The sequence below is a fragment of the Carcharodon carcharias genome (assembly GCF_017639515.1).
Source record: "Carcharodon carcharias isolate sCarCar2 chromosome 37 unlocalized genomic scaffold, sCarCar2.pri SUPER_37_unloc_1, whole genome shotgun sequence".
NCBI lineage: Eukaryota > Metazoa > Chordata > Chondrichthyes > Lamniformes > Lamnidae > Carcharodon > Carcharodon carcharias.
This window is the reverse complement of record NW_024470758.1, coordinates 5,785,272-5,804,113: the sequence shown is the minus strand read 5'-3', so window position 1 is coordinate 5,804,113 and position 18,842 is coordinate 5,785,272. Positions and strand designations below refer to the sequence as shown.

At 46.3% G+C, this 18,842-nt stretch overlaps 3 protein-coding genes and 1 pseudogene across 3 annotated transcripts; 2 read left to right on the top strand and 2 right to left on the bottom strand.

Moving 5' to 3' along the window:
- The first annotated feature begins 5,742 nt into the window (after positions 1-5,742).
- On the top strand, positions 5,743-6,210 carry LOC121274558 (histone H2B 5). Its single transcript, XM_041181898.1, has one exon. The coding sequence runs from the start codon at positions 5,758-5,760 to the stop codon at positions 6,130-6,132; it is 375 nt and encodes a 124-aa protein (XP_041037832.1). The 5' UTR covers positions 5,743-5,757; the 3' UTR covers positions 6,133-6,210.
- A 4,878-nt stretch (positions 6,211-11,088) lies between these two features.
- LOC121274539 (histone H2A-like) lies at positions 11,089-11,551 on the top strand. The gene has a single exon (XM_041181878.1). It carries the CDS (start codon positions 11,096-11,098, stop codon positions 11,486-11,488), a length of 393 nt encoding a protein of 130 aa, XP_041037812.1. The 5' UTR covers positions 11,089-11,095; the 3' UTR covers positions 11,489-11,551.
- A 587-nt stretch (positions 11,552-12,138) lies between these two features.
- Positions 12,139-12,500, bottom strand: LOC121274564 (histone H4). The gene has a single exon (XM_041181904.1). The coding sequence runs from the start codon at positions 12,477-12,479 to the stop codon at positions 12,168-12,170; it is 312 nt and encodes a 103-aa protein (XP_041037838.1). The 5' UTR covers positions 12,480-12,500; the 3' UTR covers positions 12,139-12,167.
- Positions 12,501-13,098: 598 nt separating this feature from the next.
- Positions 13,099-13,971, bottom strand: LOC121274507 (annotated as a pseudogene).
- Between the last annotated feature and the right edge of the window lie 4,871 nt (positions 13,972-18,842).

Sequence of the window (18,842 nt, the reverse complement as noted above, 5' to 3'; positions counted from 1 at the left end):
TTGGTCAACAGTCAGATGTTCCTCCAATGAAATACCCAAATGCTGATCAAAGGATTCACAGCTGGTAAAATCTGGGAAATGCAGCTTGGATAGGATACTGCAACATTTACTGGGAGCTGCGCTGTGTGTAGGATTCTAGTTCTGAACTGGAGATTTTCAATATTGAGAGAATAATGGCATCAACAAATTTCGACAGTGCTGCACCTCATTTCTGTTCCTTCCAGTAACTATTGAGCACAGATCCAAAGTTAACCCTAGAATCATAACCCACATCAAAGATTGAGAGCAATAAAATAAACCTCACATTCACACAGAAAATCGGACAGGGTGAACTACTGAACAAATCCAACATGTTACCAGGCATTGACAAACTGCACAATACACACACACAGCACCGAAGTCTGACAGAATTAAGCCCATTACTCACAGCACCAGCGACTGACCAATACAGAATAAATCACCCACTCCCTACAGTAAAAGAGACAGACAAGTGCAGAATGAATCCCACATCACACATAGTACAGCTGACCAGTAGATGCAGAATACATCTGAGACCGTTTGACATTCAGAAGTTGAGAATGAATCAGACTTTCACACAGTGCCAAACACTGAGACACAGAGGAATCATGAGCACACATTCAGAATCAAAGTCTGATAGAAACAGAATGAATCCCACAGTCATTAATGAAAATGAAAATAGCAGAAGATGGTTTCAATCCATCAACCTCTCAGTTATGGGCCCAGCAGGTTTCCGCTGTGCCATTCTGCTAGATGGGGAGGTAGTGCCACAGTGTTATTGTCACTGGATGAGTATTCTACAGACCCAGGGGACCCAGTTTCGAATCCCACCATGGCAAATTGTGAAGTTTGAAATCAAAACTCTGATTGTCAATTGTCGTCAAAAACTATGCAAAACCTGCCTCTTTTACATGATCCGACTGGTAACTCCAGGTCCCTGACCTGCAGGAATGTGGTTGTCTCTTAAGTACTGTCTGAACAAGGGCAATTAGGGAAGGACAAAGTTGTGCACAGCATCAGGGATTGAGTGTTACAAAATGTATCTAACACCCAGACAGATTACCAGACCCTGACAGACAAAATGAATCCCACTCTCACGTACAGCATCACAGACTAACAGATGGAAAATATGTTTCAAAGATTCCCAGATATTGAGAATGACTCCCACATTCTTGTTCAACACTTGACACTGACAGATACAGACTGAATTCCATACTCACATTGAGCAGCAGATGTTGGAATGTCCAAAATTAATCCCACCTTCAGACACAGAACCAGGCTCTGACAGTGAATGAGAAGTGCACAATCAGATAGTACCATAGACTGAACGATCTAGAATCAGTACCACATTGACTTACAGTGCCAGAGACTGACAAACACAGGATGAATCTCATTTACAGACATTTACAGGGACTAACAGGTATAGAATCAATCCAACACTCTCATATTGTGGTCGAGAATGACACATACAGCATTTATCCCAAACTGGTATATCATAGAAACTAGGATCAAGAGTAGGCCATTCGGCCCTTTGAGCCTGCTCCACCATTCAATATGATCATGGCTGATCCTCTATCTCAACGCCATATTCCCTCTTACTCTCCATATCCCTTGATGCCCCAAATATCCAAAAATGTACCAATTTCTTTCTTGAATATACTCTGTGACCCGCCCTCCACAGCCTTCTGTGGTAGAGAATTCCACAGGCTGACCACCCTCTCATTGAAAACGAGACCATGAAGCAGCACTGAAACATCTTTATGGGGCATGTGGAACATTCCTTGTTCCAGTCCTACTCGGCCCCATCCCACAACTCTTTCTTCGGTACACCGATGACCATTTCTGTGCTGCTTCGTGCTCTCACCTGAACCTGGAAAAAATGATCAATTTTGCTTTCAATTTCCATCCCTCCATCACCTTCATGGTCTACCTTTGACACTTCCCTTCCTTGACACCTCTGTCTCATTTTCTGGCGATAGGCTGTACATCAATATTCAATACAATCCACTGGTTCTCCCTTATCTTTTCTCCAAAAACTTCAGTAGATTAGTTAAGCATGATTTCCCTTCCATAAACCCATGCTGACTTTGTCTAATCCTATTAATGCTTTCCAAGTGTTCTGTTACCATGTCTTTTATAATAGACTCTAGAATTTTCCCCACTACTGATGTTAGGCTAACTGGCCTGTAGTTTTGTTTTTCTCTCCCTCCTTGTTTAAATAGTGGGGTTACAATTGCCACCCTCCAATCTGTAGGAATTGCTCCCGAGTCGAGAGATTTTCAATGATGACCACCAATGTATCCAGTATTTCCAGGGCCACTTCCTTTAGTAGTCTGGGATGTAGATCATCAAGTCCTGGGGATTTTTCAGCCTTTAACCCCGTTAATTTCTTGACCACAATTTTTTTTAACTAATACTAGTTTTCTTCAATTCCTCCCTCTTGCTAGACCCTTGGTTCCCTAACATTTCTGGAAAAGTATTTGTGTCCTCTTTTGTGAAGACAGAACCAAAATATGTGTTCAATTCTCCTGCCATTTCTTTGTTCCCCATTATAATTTCCCCCATTTCTGACTGTAAGGAACCTACATTTATCTTTGCTGATCTTTTTCTCTTCACATATTTATAGAAGCCTTTACAGTCAGTTTTTATGTCCCTTGTAAGTTTAATCTCATACTCCATTTTCTCCTTCTTGGCGAATCTTTTTGTCCACTTTTGCTGAATCCTAAACTGCTCCAAATCTTCAGGCTTGCTCTCTTTTCTGGCAATTTAATATGTCTCCTCTTTGGATCTAATACTATCCCTAATTTCTTTTGTAAGCCATGTTTGAGCCAACTTTCCTATTTTATTTTTGTGCCAGACAGGAATGAATAATTGTTGTAATTCATGCATATGTTCCTTAAATATTAGCCATTGCCTATCCACTGGTTAACCTTTGAAGTTCGGTTCTCCAGTCCATTATTGACAACTCGCATCTCAGACCTTTTAGCTCCTTTTATTTAGGTTCAGGACCTTCGATTTGACTTCAACTTCTTCACTATCCATCCTAATGAACAATTCCATCATTTTGTGGTCGCTCTTCCCCAAGGGAATTAATTCTTTCTTATTGCATGCACCCAGTCTATGATAGCCTGCTCTCTAGTTGGTTCCTCAATGTTTTGGTCTATAAAACCATCACGTACACACTCCAGGAAATTCTCATCCACAGTATTATTGCTGTGTCGTTTGTCCAATCTGTATGTCGATTAAAGTCACCCACAATTACAGTTGTGTCCTTATTGCATGCATCTCTAATTTCCTGATTAATGCCTTCCCTTACATCTCCATTACTGTTTGGAGGCCGATGGACAACCAACGTTTTCTGCCCCTTGGTGTTTCTTATCTCCAGCCAAACAGATTCCACATCATGAATTTCCGAGCCAATATCCTTCCTCACTCTGGCATTGTTTTCCTCCATTACTAACAATGCCACCCAACCTCCTTTCCCTATTGATCTGCTGTTCCTAAATATTGAATACCCCTGATGTTCACTTTGCATCCTTGATCACCCTGTAGCTATGTCTTCATAATTGCAACTATATTATAACCGTTTATATCTATTTGCACCATGAATTCATCTACCTTATTGCAAATGATCCACACATTAAGATATGATGCCTTTCAACTTTTCTTTAACTTTGTAACCACCTTCGCTTTATTTTGCACTATGACCCCATTTGTTTTTCACACTGTTTTTCTGTCTTTCACTTTAGCTTCTTACTTTTCTGCCTTTTGTTTCTATCCTTGTTTTCCCCTCCTCTGTCTCCCTACTCAGGTTCCCATCCCCCTGCCATTCTAGTTTAAACCCTCCCCAACCGCACTAGCAAACACTTTCCCCCACCACCTCCACCCCACCCCCAACCTCTCCACCCCAAGGACATTGGTTTTGGTGCTGCCCAGATGCAACCTGTCCTGTTTGTACTGGTCCCAATTTCCTCAGAACCGGTCCCAATGTCCCAGGAATCTGAATCCCTCCCCCCTACAACATTTCTTTAGCCACGTATTTATCTAATATATCCTGTTATTTCGACTCTCGCTAGCACGTGGCACTGGTAATAATACTGAGATTGCTACCTTTGATGTCCTACTTTTTAGTTCACATCCTAACTCCCTATATTCAACTTGTAGGAGCTCATTGTTTTATTTTTTACCTATGTTGTTGGTACCAATATGCACCATGATCACTGGCTGTTCACACACACACCCCCCCCCCCCCCCCCCCCCCCCCCCCACCGCCTCAGAATTCCCTGCAGCTCTCTGGGACATCCTTGACCGTGGCACAAGGGAGGCAACAGACCATCCTGGAGTCTATTTTGTGGGCCACAGAAATGCCTGTCTGTTCCCCTTACTATTGAATCCCTGATCACTATAGCCCGGCCACTCTCCTTCCTCCCCTCTTTTGCAGCAGAGCCACCTGTGATGCCATGGACTTCTGCTGCTTTCCCCTGAGACATTGCCTCCCCCAGCAGTATCCAAAACGGTATATATGTTAGAGAGGGGTAGGGATGGCCACAGGGAACTCCTGTACTACTTGCCTCCCTCTACTCTGCCTGGTGGTCACCCATTCCCTTTCTGCCTGTTCAGTCTTTACCTGCAGTGTGACCGCCTCACTGAATGTTCTGTCCCCGATAATCTCAGCATCGCAGATGCTCCAAGGTGAATCCATCCGCAGCTCCAGCTCCGAAATGTGGTTAGCCAGTAGCTGCAGCTGGACGCACTTCCTCACACATGCTCACCAGGGTCACTGGAAGTGTCCATGAATTCCCACATAGCACAGGAGGAGCATATTGCGGGTGTGAGCTCTGCTGCCATGAGTTCCCTTTAAATTAAGCTTCTTAGTTACTCCCTTTTAAAGAATACTAAATACACTACGGTCCTTATTCCACTCCTACTACAAAGTCCTCACATTATTTTGTTTAAACTAATGGACTGCAGCAGTTTAATTAATAGAATAAGTAGAAGTACTTACCTGACCTACTTACTGCGTCATATTTTGAATTGTGATGTTACTTTGAACTCCACCACCTGGAGGTCCTGAGCCTCTCCTCTCCGGACTTGGCCTCCGTCAGAGGGAGAGAATGAAACCCCCACTCACTCACATGCACCGCTAACTGACAGATGCACAATGAGTCTCAAACACCATCACAGTCAGATACAGAACGACATCAACAATCACTTTCAGTCCCAGAGACTGACAAGCACAGAATGAATCCCAGACACTCTCACTGTAGCACGGCCTTACAAACAGTGAATGAATCCCAAACTCATGCACAGTAACAGAGTGAGTAAATCCCACACTCGCACACATTATCAGGGGCTCTCTGTTACAGATGGAATCTCGCTTTCCCGTTGTAGTCTCCCTCTGTGGAGAAGGGACCCTCGCAAAACAATCAGGTGATGTTCCCCGATGTATAGTAAAACACTGAGGAACTGGGGCTGGCGAGAGTCTTTGTAAATGTATTTCGTGACTAAAGTAAATGGGCTGATGACGGGGTGGAGGAGGAGTGGGGGCGAGAAATCACAATCTGATTGGCCTGTTTCCATATCCAATCCTGAAATTATATACTTAGAGGCTGGTTTAGCCTTTAAACTGTCCATTCAGAGTCATCTTTTCCCAATCCTTCATTAGCATAGATCTGGGAGAATGTCTATTTAATCGGCGCTCGGAAGGGGTTTGGTTTATTTCTGTGTCTGAAAGGGAAGATGGTTGATGAGAAGAAACCAGCTCCCAAGAAGGGAGCCAAGAAAGCCTTAAAGAAACCGCTAGCAAAGGGCGGCAAGAAGCGGCGAAAGTCGAGGAAGGAGAGTTACTCCATCTACATCTACAAAGTGATGAAGCAGGTTCACCCCGACACCGGCATCTCCTCCAAGGCCATGAGCATCATGAACTCGTTCGTGAGCGATATTTTCGAGCGCATCGCGGGTGAGGCTTCCCGCCTGGCCCATTACAACAAGCGCAGCACCATCAGCTCCCGGGAGATCCAGACCGCCGTGCGCCTGCTGCTGCCCGGGGAACTGGCCAAGCACGCCGTGTCGGAAGGGACAAAGGCGGTGACCAAGTACACCAGCTCCAAGTAAAACCCCACAATGGACTGAAAGACACATTCACAACACAACGGCTCTTTTAAGAGCCACCCACAATCTCAACGAAGGAGCTGCATCCAACACCTTCCTACTCGACGATTATAATATCAAATAACTTCCACTGCTGTTAGTGTCTCCTGTCCTGTAACCCAGACACTAACCCTTTAATTAGCTCCTCGGCCTTCGCTTTGTGCTGAAAGCTGTTATTCTGTTATCATCACAATCTTTAAGTGACCTCATTAGCTGCTGTTTTTAGCGGTAATGGTCCCTTCCCTCAATTCCTGAAATAGTCATTGATACATCATTTTATTAACAGTAATTTTCTGCAGGGTTCCAGCCGGAGTGGGATTATTACAGAGCGGAATAAGGACAGTCTGAGGACTCGATTCGCTCCCTCTTTGCAGCAAAGGGTTATCGGTTCAGAGTGAAGTCTGAACGGAATGTTTCCCTCCTGGGAAAGCGGGGAACAGGGATTGATTCCCGCCCGGGACAGTTTGAAAGTGACAGGAGAATGAACCACGTTTAAACAAAATGTTAAAACCCGCGCCTGCAATTGGTGACGGCACAGGCTGAATAGAACCAAATAAAGAGAAGGGATTTGAATTCTCAGACCAAGGGCGACATTTACTTTAATCCGCTTCTTTCCCGCAGTGTAATTGGCGGGCTTTTTAAAATGGACAATTTTTCTGGTTCTGACGGTTGTGGAAAATCCCGCCCCCTTCTGTTTCCATTTATCTGCTTGGTTAAGAATATAGGCAAATAAGGTGGATTGAACAGAGACCAATCAGAAGAGTTTTCAGTTTATGAGAACAGTAAATGTTGGAGAAATTGTTCATTTTTTGCGAAAGTATTTATGAGATTGTGGAATGACTGGAAGAGGAAAGACTGGCGGGAAAGACTTCTTGTTTTTATCCCGTGCGTTCGCAGTCAGATCCACCGACATCAAGCCAATGTTCTTCTCTGACCACAGCCTCCTATTGGCTGACTGTCACTTAGAGGAAGACCAGAGGGTGGGCAAGGGGGCATGGAAGCTAAACGTGCAACCGCTGACCCCAGAGAACATTGAGGAGCTCAAGAGGGATTACAAAGGTTGGAGAACCAGATACTCCTTTTTGTGTCCCTGACACACTGGTGGGAAGCGATCAAGGGAAACATCAAGAGGCTTTTCATCCTCAAAGGCGCCCAGAAAGCTAGAAAGGAACAGAGGGAAATGTCCCGACTCCTGAAAAACATGCAGAATTTGCTGCAGCTGCAGTCAATGTGGGTCGATGTCAAGGAGGATCTCGAAGAGGTGAAGTGAAGATCCAGCAAGCCTCAGTCTTTGCCTCGGAGGCCTTCAAGGTCATCTTCCGGTCCAGAATCCGCTCCGTGGTGCAGGATAAGACATGCTCACGTTTCTTCTTCCAAAAGGTACACAGAGAGAGCTCTGTGATCAGCAGCCTGAAGGACGAAGACAGCTCAGTAAAGTCATTGCAATCTGACATTTTGAGGATCAGCAAATCCTTTAATGCCGGATTGTATGACTTGAAGCCCACAGACAGCACCCCCTCCCAGTCCTTCCTGTCCTCTATCACGGAGGTCTTAGACAACAGTACACGGGAGAGCCTGGACAAACTGCTAACTCCTGAAGAACTGACTAAGGCCCTTGAGTCGTTTGAGAAGAGTGAAACTCCGGAAGCGACGGCTTGCCGGTGGAGTTGTATTTGGCTCTGTGGGACTGGATCAGCCCAGACCTGCTAAAAGTGTACGAGAGTATACTTCTGGCTGGCAGCATGTCAGAATCCGTGAGGAAAGGCATCATCACCCTCACCTACAAGCACAAGGGAGAAAGGGAGCAAATTAGAAATTGGTGATCCATTTCACTGTTGAATGTGAACTATAAGATTCTGTCCAAGGTCACCGCTAATCGGGTCAAGTCCGCTCTGGAATTGGTGATCCACCCTTATCAGACCTGCACTGTGCTGGGCAGGAAGATCTCTGACAGCCTCGCGCAGCTCAGGGATACGATTGCCTATGTGCAGGACAGGGGTGTGGACACCTGCCTCATCAGCCTGGATCAGGAGAAGGCCTTTGACAGAATATTGCACACCTACATGGTGGATGTGCTCTCCAAAATGGGGTTTGGGGAGAGAATTCGCAATTGGATCCAACTGCTCTACATTAACATCAGTAGCACAGTCTCAATCAATGGGTGGGAATCAGATAGCTTTCCTATTAAATCTGGAGTCAGGAAGGGCTGCCATCTCTCCCCTGTCTTGTTTGTGTGTTGTATAGAACTCTTTGCTGAGTCCATCAGGAAGGATCCGGGCGTAAGAGAAGTGACAATCCTAGGCAGTGGAGGCTCTCAGGTCAAAGCCTCCCTGTACATGAACGATGTCGCCGTCTTCTGCTCGGATCTGCTGTCGGTGTACAGACTGATCCACATCTGCAACCAGTTAGAAGTGGAGCCAAGGTAAATTGTGGGAAGAGTTTGGCCATGTTCTTTGGGAACTGGGCTGACCAATACTCTGTCCCCTTCACCCTCAGGGCTGACGGCCTGAAGGTGCTGGGGATATGGCTCTGAGGGACTGGGACTTGCATTAGAAACTGGAAGGAATGACTGTCTATGGGGAAAAGAAAACTGAGCATGTGGGAGCGACGCTCCCTCTCCTTTGCAGGTAAGAACCTGGTCATCAAGTGTGAGGCACTCTCGCTTTGCTATATGTGGCGCCGAGCTGGCCCATTCCAGACCCCTGCACAATGGCGATCACCCAAGCCATCTTTTGCTTTATCTGGAGGTCGAAAATGGATCGTGTCCACAGGAATGCGATGTACAGGCCTGTAGATAAGGGGGGGAAAAACGTGCCCAACATCGCCCTCATACTGATGGCCACCTTTGTGTGTGGCTGCTTCAAGCTGTGCATAGACCCTAGGTACGTAAACACCAAGTGTCACTACGTGCTGAAGTTCTACCTGACCCAGGATAGGTCTGGCCACGCTGCCATGGAACGCTCCAAGCTGTTGGACTCTGCCATAGCACCTGTCCCTCATGGAAAATTTATGCAGAGAAACACCTTTGACCACAAGTACATAAGGCAGTGGTCGGCACATAATGTCTTAGTGGCGTTTCGGGAAAAGGAGAGGGTGGATCCTGTGGGATGGTTCCCCGAGCAGATTGTCAACATCAGTTGGCAGAATGCATCATCGCCAGAACATTCCAACAAGCGCCAACAAGTAGCTTGGCTGGTGGTGAGAAAGGCACTCACTGTCATATCAGATTCACCACAATCTGAGATACACGAACCTTTAAGACAGTCTGCTCTACAATCCACCTTTTTAAACTCTGTGAGGAACCGCCCCGAACAGTAATTGGCTGCAGCCTTTCGCCCAGGCAGTTTCATCCAAATCTAACCAATGAATTAATCCCTGAAAACTCAGGTCCTCATTGGTCGAGTTGTTTTTAATTGCCCATTTCAGAAATTCTGCCTTTATTTGCAGCCGATTCCCGTTTCGACAAAAGACTTCGTTCTTCCGTTTTTTTAAAATTAAAAATACGTTTTTTCACTCTCACTCACTATTTCCAAACCCCAATGAAATTCCAGTTCATTGAACCTGACCCGGCAATTTTTAAACCCAGCATCATCCTGGTGAATCTGCTCATTTTTGGACAGAAACACCAGTCTGTTGTTTGAACTGTGTAAAGTCAGTGCTGAATTTCCCAGGCAAAATTGAAGGCCTGTCCATTGCTCCCTACAGCACAACCAACCCTAAAAACCTCCGCTTGCCTATAGGGCTGGAATGGGTAATAAAATAGAAACAGGTCTGGGGGCATCAGACCCCTTCCCATTGTCCTCATTTTGAGCTGTTCATACCGATAAAGAGCGGGGAAAGGGAGCGGCTGGAATTTCCCCCTATTCCCGGTCTGAGTCGAATATAGGGATTAGGAGGAGGAGGTGGCCACTCAGCCCTTCAGTGAGATCATGGCTGATCTGATTGTAAACTCAACTCCACTGGCGGATTGAACGGCTGATGTCAGAGGAACCGCTGGGTCCTGTCATTACTATCTGACTCATTATTCATCTAGAACAAAACCTTGCCAAAACATGAAGCAGTGGAGAGACTTTTCACTGTCAGTACAGAATGTGCCATCCGGGTAAATAAACAACGAGCAAACTGAGATTCTCAGTACATTCCCCGTCAGAACAAATCAGGCACTAACATTCCCGATCACAGCCCATCACAGCTCCCGTTTCCAGGTCTCTGCTCTCTCTGTGAGGTGGTGGGTGGCCCTGAAAAGAGCCTTTGTTATGTTTTAATTAAGAATCGAAATTAACCCCGAATGGATCCCGGATTCCAAAATCGAATCTGGAACTCGGGATAAAATGTGAAATATTCCCGTCAGGGACGGGATATTTTTAAAACTTTGTCGTCAGACCGGGTCAAATATTAATGTGACTTTCCATATGAAATCTATTTCTTGTTTTATAAATATATCGGCGGTCTTTTCGTTGTTGAATGACAAAATAGTTTGGATTCTGTAAATTTGGCGCCGTTATTTTCGGCTTGTTTTCAGATGTAGATAAACACAGACCGAAAATCAGAAATGGACAGATAAAGATAAACTGTACATTTGGGAAAGAGAGATTTTTGCATTTCTGCACTTTAAAAATGAAGTAATCATTGCCTATTAGTACAATTTTCTATTTTATTTGGTTGCCTTCCTTTTGGCGGGCTTTTAAAATTTGAAGAAAAACGGTTGGAATCTGATAATTTGGCGCCGTTATTTTCTGCCCTCTCACCGTGGAGTCTCCGGATTGGCGAGTTCAGTAGATATCTGATTGGTGATGTGAACAACATTATGAGACGCAGCACAAAGTGACCAATCAGCAATGTCCGCAGCACCATTCATCCCGATGCTATGAGAAGCGAATGTGAGAGGATTTCCTCATTCTCTGTGAAAGTGTTTGAGATTGTGGAAATGTCTGGAAGAGGAAAGACCGGCAGTAAAGTTCGGTCCAAGGCCAAGTCTCGCTCCTCCCGGGCTGGACTGCAGTTCCCGGTGGGCCGTGTTCACAGGCTCCTGAGAAAGGGCAACTATGCTGAGCGTGTGGGTGCCGGAGCCCCGGTCTATCTGGCTGCTGTGCTGGAGTATCTGACGGCTGAAATCCTCGAGCTGGCCGGTAACGCGGCCCGGGACAACAAGAAGACCCGCATCATCCCCAGACACTTGCAGCTGGCCGTCCGCAACGACGAGGAGCTCAACAAGCTGCTGGGAGGGGTGACCATCGCTCAGGGCGGGGTGCTGCCTAATATCCAGGCCGTGCTGCTGCCCAAGAAAACCAGCGCCGCTGCGGGCTCGAAGACCAAGTGAAGCGGCCATTCTTTAATCTAATAACCCAAAGGCTCTTTTCAGAGCCACTCACAGAGTCTGTGAAATGGCTCCTCACTTTCTTAACTCATTTCATTCTGACTCTGAAGAGGCGTCATGCCGAATCGGAACGGTAACTCTAATCCCCACACAGATGCTGCCAGACTTGCTGAGTTAATCTAGCATTTTCGTTATAAATACTAGCTTCGCTGCACAAGATACTACTTTAAAATCGCTCGACATGCCTTACAACCTATTTTCAATTCGGATTCCTTACCTGATCTGTTTATAAAAGGCAGTCCGAAAGCTAATGATGGGCGAAATCACCGTGAATGCCAACCGTTCCGGGTCTCACACATTAACATCATGAGCTCTATGGGTTTCATTCATGTCACGGTTCAATCGATATTGAAGAGAAAATGGGGTGAGTAATTTTTCCACTATCCTGGAGTGGGAGAGTGGGGCCTGGGGAGGTAATAGACCGCTCCACTCCCCACTTCCAAACATCAATAACCTTAATAAATGAAATAGTGAACGAAAGAGGACCAAATGATGCTAAAGCTGTGTTTGATTCATCTTTAAATTTCTGTCTCCAGTTCCCAGGTCAGTGCTCTTAATGTGACGTTTTTGGTGGCTCTTAAAAGAGCCTTTGTTGTGTGTTTGGTAGAAAGGGTCGAGTTGTTCAGCCGCCGAATCCATAGAGAGTGCGGCCCTGGCGTTTCAGAGCGTATACCACATCCATGGCAGTGACCGTCTTGCGCTTAGCGTGTTCAGTATAGGTGACGGCATCCCTGATCACATTCTCCAGGAAAACCTTCAGCACCCCGCGAGTCTCCTCATAGATTAATCCCGAGATCCGCTTGACACCGCCACGGCGAGCCAGGCGGCGGATTGCTGGTTTGGTGATGCCCTGGATATTATCACGAAGCACTTTGCGGTGCCGCTTTGCTCCACCTTTACCCAGTCCTTTGCCTCCTTTTCCTCTGCCAGACATGATGATTCTTCACTCAAATCGCTGCTGAATATGAGAGACGAGCTGCTTCACATTTCTCTTTTATACCGCCCGCCCCGACCTGACTGAGAAAGGAGCAGAGAGTGAGAGGCGGGACGGGGAGGAGGCTGAGTGACAGACAGAACAGAGGAATCCAGCTCCGCCCCCTGCCTGCTCGAACCGACATTTATTTTTCGATTGTCGACGATGGAAGTTAACACAGCACTCGGCACAAAACTAAGAGATTGTGGCTTCATGTTCAACGGTTCTAGAAACCCGCAGCTTTTAAATGCAGAGCTTTACAAAGAAATTCAATAATATTCCAGACGAAGTACATACACTACACCCTATCAAATCCGCCTGTTTCCACTTCACTCCCAGCTTCTGTTCTATCCCCACACACCTCCCCTCCAAGCGGGTTGTGCAATTTACCAACAGCTCACTCCAGCTGAATTAGACAAACTCAGGTGTTGGGCTTTGAGTTGTAACGCGGTGTTTCTCCGCCCGGGTTACTGTCTTACACACTCTCACTCTGAATCTGTGAAAAGGATACGAGCAGAAACTGACAGAGCAGCTGAACAAATCCCCAGTTACAATGGGGCACGGACACCGCTCTGTTTTATTGCAGAGTGGGGGAGGGGCTGGGTATAGTGCATGTCAGTGAGATACCGGGAATTTTCAATTTAATATAAATCATTTCAGTGTGAAACCTGCTCCCGGCGACGGGACAGGGACATTTGATTCGGGGATCAGCTCTTTCCTGAGAGACGTGGGCGGCCCTGAGAAGAGCCTTTGTGTTCAGAGGTTTACAATTTGCTCGGCTGGTTTCACTTCTTTCCTGGCGCTGCTTTCTTAGCCTTTGCTGTTTTCACTTTGGGCTTGGCCTTCGATTTATCCACTTTTTTTAAAGCCTTTCCGCCCGTAAGCTTCTTGGCGGGAGATTTTTTCTTCAGCGCTGCTTTCTTCACCGCCTTTTTTGGAGTTGCCGCCTTCTTGCTGCTTGTTTTCTTGACTGTTGCTTTCTTCGCTGGGGATTTCTTGGCTGCTACTTTCCTGGCTGGAGATTTCTTGGCGGCTGGTTTCTTTGTTTTCACCTTCTTGGCTGCTGGTTTCTTTACTAAAGATTTTTTGGCTGTTGGTTTATTCTCCTTTTTCCCACTTTCCCCTGGGATTCCTTCTTCGGGATTTTGAACGAGCCGGAGGCGCCCTGTCCCTTTACCTGCACCAGGGAGCCGCTCTCCACCTTCCTCCTGATACTTAACCTGATCTGGGAGCCCAGCTTCTCCACATCGACACCGCTGCCAGACAAAGCTTTCTTTATCGCGGCCAGGGACATCCCCTTGCGATCGCTGCAACCCGCCACAATCTTCAGGATCTGTTCGCCTAACTTGGGACCGGTTGCCTTCGATCGGGGAGCCGCCTTTTTCTTCTTGGGAGGTTTGACTTGAGCGGCAGCGGCTGGAGGAGCCGTTTCGGCGGCTGCAGTATCAGTCATATCCGAGACTCTGTGGAAAATCTCTCTGACAGTCAGAACTGGATCAGAAATGAAACCAGTGGTGGCGGCTCAGAGCAACTTAAAGGCAGAGAGCGGACGGGGCAGAGACAACCTGCTGTCAGCTCCCAGCTCCTCCAGCCTCTCTGTGTTTCTCTCTCCTCATAAACTCCCCAATTCCAGTTCAAATTTGATATTTCAGATTCCCACACTCGCTTCCTTCTGTTAACAAAATCCGAATCTTTGTTGTCGAGAAAGTTCCATCCGAATTAAAGGCAACAATTTCGATTTAAACCCGTTTCTTTGCTGCTTTGATCGCGCCTTCTCAGCCGAGCGCTGACTTCTTCTCTGTGTTTCCACTGAAATCTTGAAATTAACGGAAACTTTGCCTTAAATTCTCTTTTCAGGGCTGAGCAAGGGAGCATCGCGATGCTATGACCAGGAAATCTTGTGATTTTACAGAAGAATGACTCGGAAATCTGGCGCTGAGGCCGGACAGACAAACACAGTGAAATTAGTCTAACCCGCCCGTCCCTTTAACTCACCCTCGCTGATACAATTTCACTATCAGCCTGTTCCTGCCCCACGGAACTCATTTCTTGCTATCTTGACTCCATTGTCTCTCCCCTTGTCCAGTCCCTTCCCACCCACATCCGTGATTCCTCTGACACCATGCATCATATCAACAATTTCCAGTTCCGTGGCCCCTGCCGCTCTTTACCATGGGCGCCCAGTCCCCCTACACCTCCATCCCCGACCAGGATGGTCTGATGGCTCTTTGCTTCTTCCTCGAACAGAGGCTCGAACAATCCCCATCCACCACTCCTCTCCTCCGTCTGGCTGAACTTGTTCTCACACTGAACAATTTCTCCTTAAATTCTTCTGACTTCCACCAAATAAAAGGTGTGGCTATGGGTACCCTCATGGGCCTCAGTTATGCCTGTCTCTTTATGGGGTATGTGGAACATTCCTTTTTCCAGTCCTACTGCGGCCCCATCCCACTACTCTTTCTCCTGTACATCGATGATTGCTTCAGTGCTGCTTCATGCTCTCGTCTGGAAAAAATTATTAACTTTGATTCCAATTTCCACCCCTCCATCATTTTCACATGGTCCATCTCTGACAATTCCCTTCCCTTCCTTGACCTCTCTGTCTCAATTCCTGGTGGTAGATTGTCCACCAATATTCATCACAAGCCTACCGACTCCCACAGCTACCTTGACTACAGCTCCTCACACCCCGATTCCTGTAAGGACTCCATCCCATTCTCTCAGTTCCTTCGCCTCTGTCACATCCATTCTGATGATGCCACTTTCAAAAACAGTTCCTCTGACATGTCTTCCGAATTCCTTAACTGAGGTTTCCCACCCACGGTGGTTGACAGGTCCCTCAACTGTGTCCGGCCCATCTCCCACGTATCGCCCTCACACCTTCCTCTCCCTCCCAGGACCATGATAGGGTCCCCCTTGCCCTCACTTATCACTCCACCAGCGTCCGCTTTCAAAGGATCATCCTCCCACCATTTCTGCCAACTCCAGCATGTTGCCACCACCAAACACATCTTCGCTTCAGCACCACACCCCCCCCCCACCCCGCCCAGTGGCATTCCGCATGGACACCCTGGTCCACTCCTCCATCACCTCCTACACCTCAACCCCTTCCCACGGCGCCTTCCCATGCAACTACAGAAGGTGCAAAACCTGCCCCTTTACTTCCCCTCTCCTCACTGTCCAAGGACCCAAATACTCCTTTCAAGTGAAGCAGCATTTCACTTGCACTTTCCTCAATTTAGTCAACTGCATTTATTGCTCCCAATGCGGTTTCCTCTACATTGGAGAGACCAAATACAGACTGGGTGACCACTTTGCGGAACACCTTCAGTCTGTCCACAAGCATGAGCCCGACCCCCCGTCGCTTGCCATTACAACACTCCACCCTGCTCTCATGCCCACATATCCATCCTTGGCCTGCTGCATTGTTCCAGTGAAGCTGAACGCAAACTGGAGGAGCAGCACCTCATCTTCCAACTAGGCCCTTTACAGCATTCTGAACTTAATATTGAGTTCACAATATTAGATCATGAACTCTCTCCTCCATCCCCACCCCCTTTCTGATCCCCCTTTTTATTCCCCAATATCTTATATTCTTTTTTTCCTTTCCCACCTATTTCCATTATTTTTAAATGTATTTTCATCCATTGTTTTAAGTCTACCTTTTAGCCTATTTCGAACCCGTGCCTTCACCCCACCCCCACTAGGGCTACCTGTGCCTTGCTTGTCCTTCTTTCTACCCTTAATTAGCACATTCCTTAGATAATATCACCACCTTCAACAGCTCTTTGTCCTTTTATCGATGACAGTTTTTGGCTATCTCCACCTATCACTGGCTCTCTATCCAGCTCTACCTGACCCACACCCTTCCCCCTTAAACCAGCTTATATTTCACCTCTTTTCTATTTTTACTTAGTTCTGTTGAAGACTCATACGGACTCGGAACTTTAACTGTGTTCATCTCTGCAGATGCTGCCGGACCTGCTGAGTTTTTCCAGGTATTTTTATTTTTGTTCACATCTACACATTGACAAGACAAAGTGTGTCCCAGATTTCCACCTCCCAGGACAGGCTTTCCTCTCCTCTCAGTCTGAGCTGTGGATTCTCTGGAATTAGTTGTAGTTTCCCTGCTCAGAAACTGTTAAATCCTCTGAGACCGGAGCTGCTCACAGTGTCTGTTCCCCAGTTTCATGAGGCTGCAGCCAATCACAGCTGTGCCTGGGTTAACCCGTAACTGGTTTAAATTATTATCTTGTTCACAGGCAGATTTACTTTTGATCATTGAAGCGGGCATCAAATGAAGCTTTGTGGGTAGATTTTAGGAATAAAAAGGGGGCAACCACTTTATTAGGTGTTTATTATAGACCGAGAATAGTCAGGGAGAAATTGAGGAGCAAATATGTGCACAATTTTTGGAGGTGGGTAAAAACAATAACAATAGGGTGATTATATTAGGTGATGTCAACTTTCCCAACATTAATTAGGATAGACATAGTGTTAAGGGCTTGGATGGAGTGCATTTCTTGAAATATGTACAGGAGAACGTTTTAGGTCAATATATAGAGGGTCCAACAAGGGACGGTGCATTGCTGGACCTAATTCTGGGGAATGAAGCTGGACAGGTGGCTGAGGTGATGGTGGGCAAGAATTTTAGTGATAGCAACTTCAACATGGTACAGTTTAAGTTTGTTATGGACAAAGAAATCGACAAGTTGCAAAAAAAATGTCTTGGATTGGGGGAGAGTGGATTTTAGTAAAATAAGGCAGGATTTGGCCAAGATAGACTGGGAACAGTTACTTGTGGGAAAATCTACAGAGGAACAGTGGTGGGGGGTGGGGGGGGGGGTGTTCATAAAGGAAATGGGGAGGGTACAGGCTCAACATGGTCCCTCTAGGGGGATAGGAAGGGGTAACAAGCCCAAAGAATCATGGATGACCGGGGATATTCAAGTTATGAAAGGAAAATAGAGGCTTTTAACATGTACGAGGGATGCAAATCAGCAGAGGCATTAGTGGAGTACTGACAGTGCAGGGTGGACCTTAAGAAAGTAATTAGGAGAGCAAAGAGGGGATATGAGACAGCTCTGGCTGGTAAAATTATGGAAAATCCCAAGATATTCAATAAGTATATCAATGGGAAGAGGATAACCAGAGAAAGAGTAGGGCCCATATGGGACCAAGGGGGCAATCTTTGGGTGGAGCCAGAGGACATCGTTAGAGTGTTGAATAAATACTTCACATCCGTCTTCACCCAAGAGAATGAGGGTGAAGATATCGAACTCAGGGAGAGAGACTGCAAGGTACTTAACCAAATTGATAAAGCGATTGACAAGGTATTGGAGATGTTAGCAGGTTTAAAAGTGGACAAATCTCCAGGTCCAGATGATTTGTGTCCCAGACTGCTGATGGAGGCAAGGGAGGAGATTGCTGGGGCTCGCGCCCAAATTTTTAATTCCTCTCTGGCCACAGGGGAGGTGCCAGAGGACTAGAGAACAGCTAATCTGGTTCTGCTATTTAAGAAGGGTTGTAGAGATAAGCCAGGGAACTACAGGCCAGTGGGTATCACATCAGTGGTAGGGAAACTATTGGAGAAATTTCTGAAGGAGAGTATCTATCTCCACTTGCAGAGGCAAGATTTGATCAGCGATAGTCAGCATGGCTTTGTCAGAGGGAGGTCATGCCTAACAAATTTGATTCAGTTTTTTGAGGAGGTGAGCAGGTGTGTAGATGAGGGTAAAACAGTTGATGTAGTTAATATGGATTTCAGCAAAGCCTTTGACAAGGTCCCACATTGGAGACTTATAAAGAAGGCAAAGGCACATGGGATACAGGGTAATTTGATAAGGTGGATTCAAAATTGGCTTAGTTGTAGGAGGCATAGGGTGATGACAGGAGGATGCTTTAGTGACTGGAAGCCAGTGTCCAGTGGTGTACAAAAGCGATCTGTGCTCTGTCCCCTATTATTTGTCATTTATTTAAACGACATAGATGACTATGTCAGGGGTAGTATTAGTAAATTTGCGATGATACAAAGATTGACCAGGTGGTTAACAGTGAGGTTGAGTGTCTTGGTCTACAGGAAGATATAGATGGGGTGGTCAAATGGGCAGATAAGTGGCAGATGGAATTTAACTCTGAAAAGTGTGAGGTGATACACTTTGGATGGAGTAATTTGACAAGGAAGTATTCAATGAGTAGCAAGGCACTTGGAATTTCTGAGGAAGAAAGGGACCTTGGTGTGTGTGTCCATAGATCTCTGAAGGCGGAGAGGCATTTTAGTGGGGTGGTGAAAAAAGCATATGGGACACTTGCCTTTATCAATCG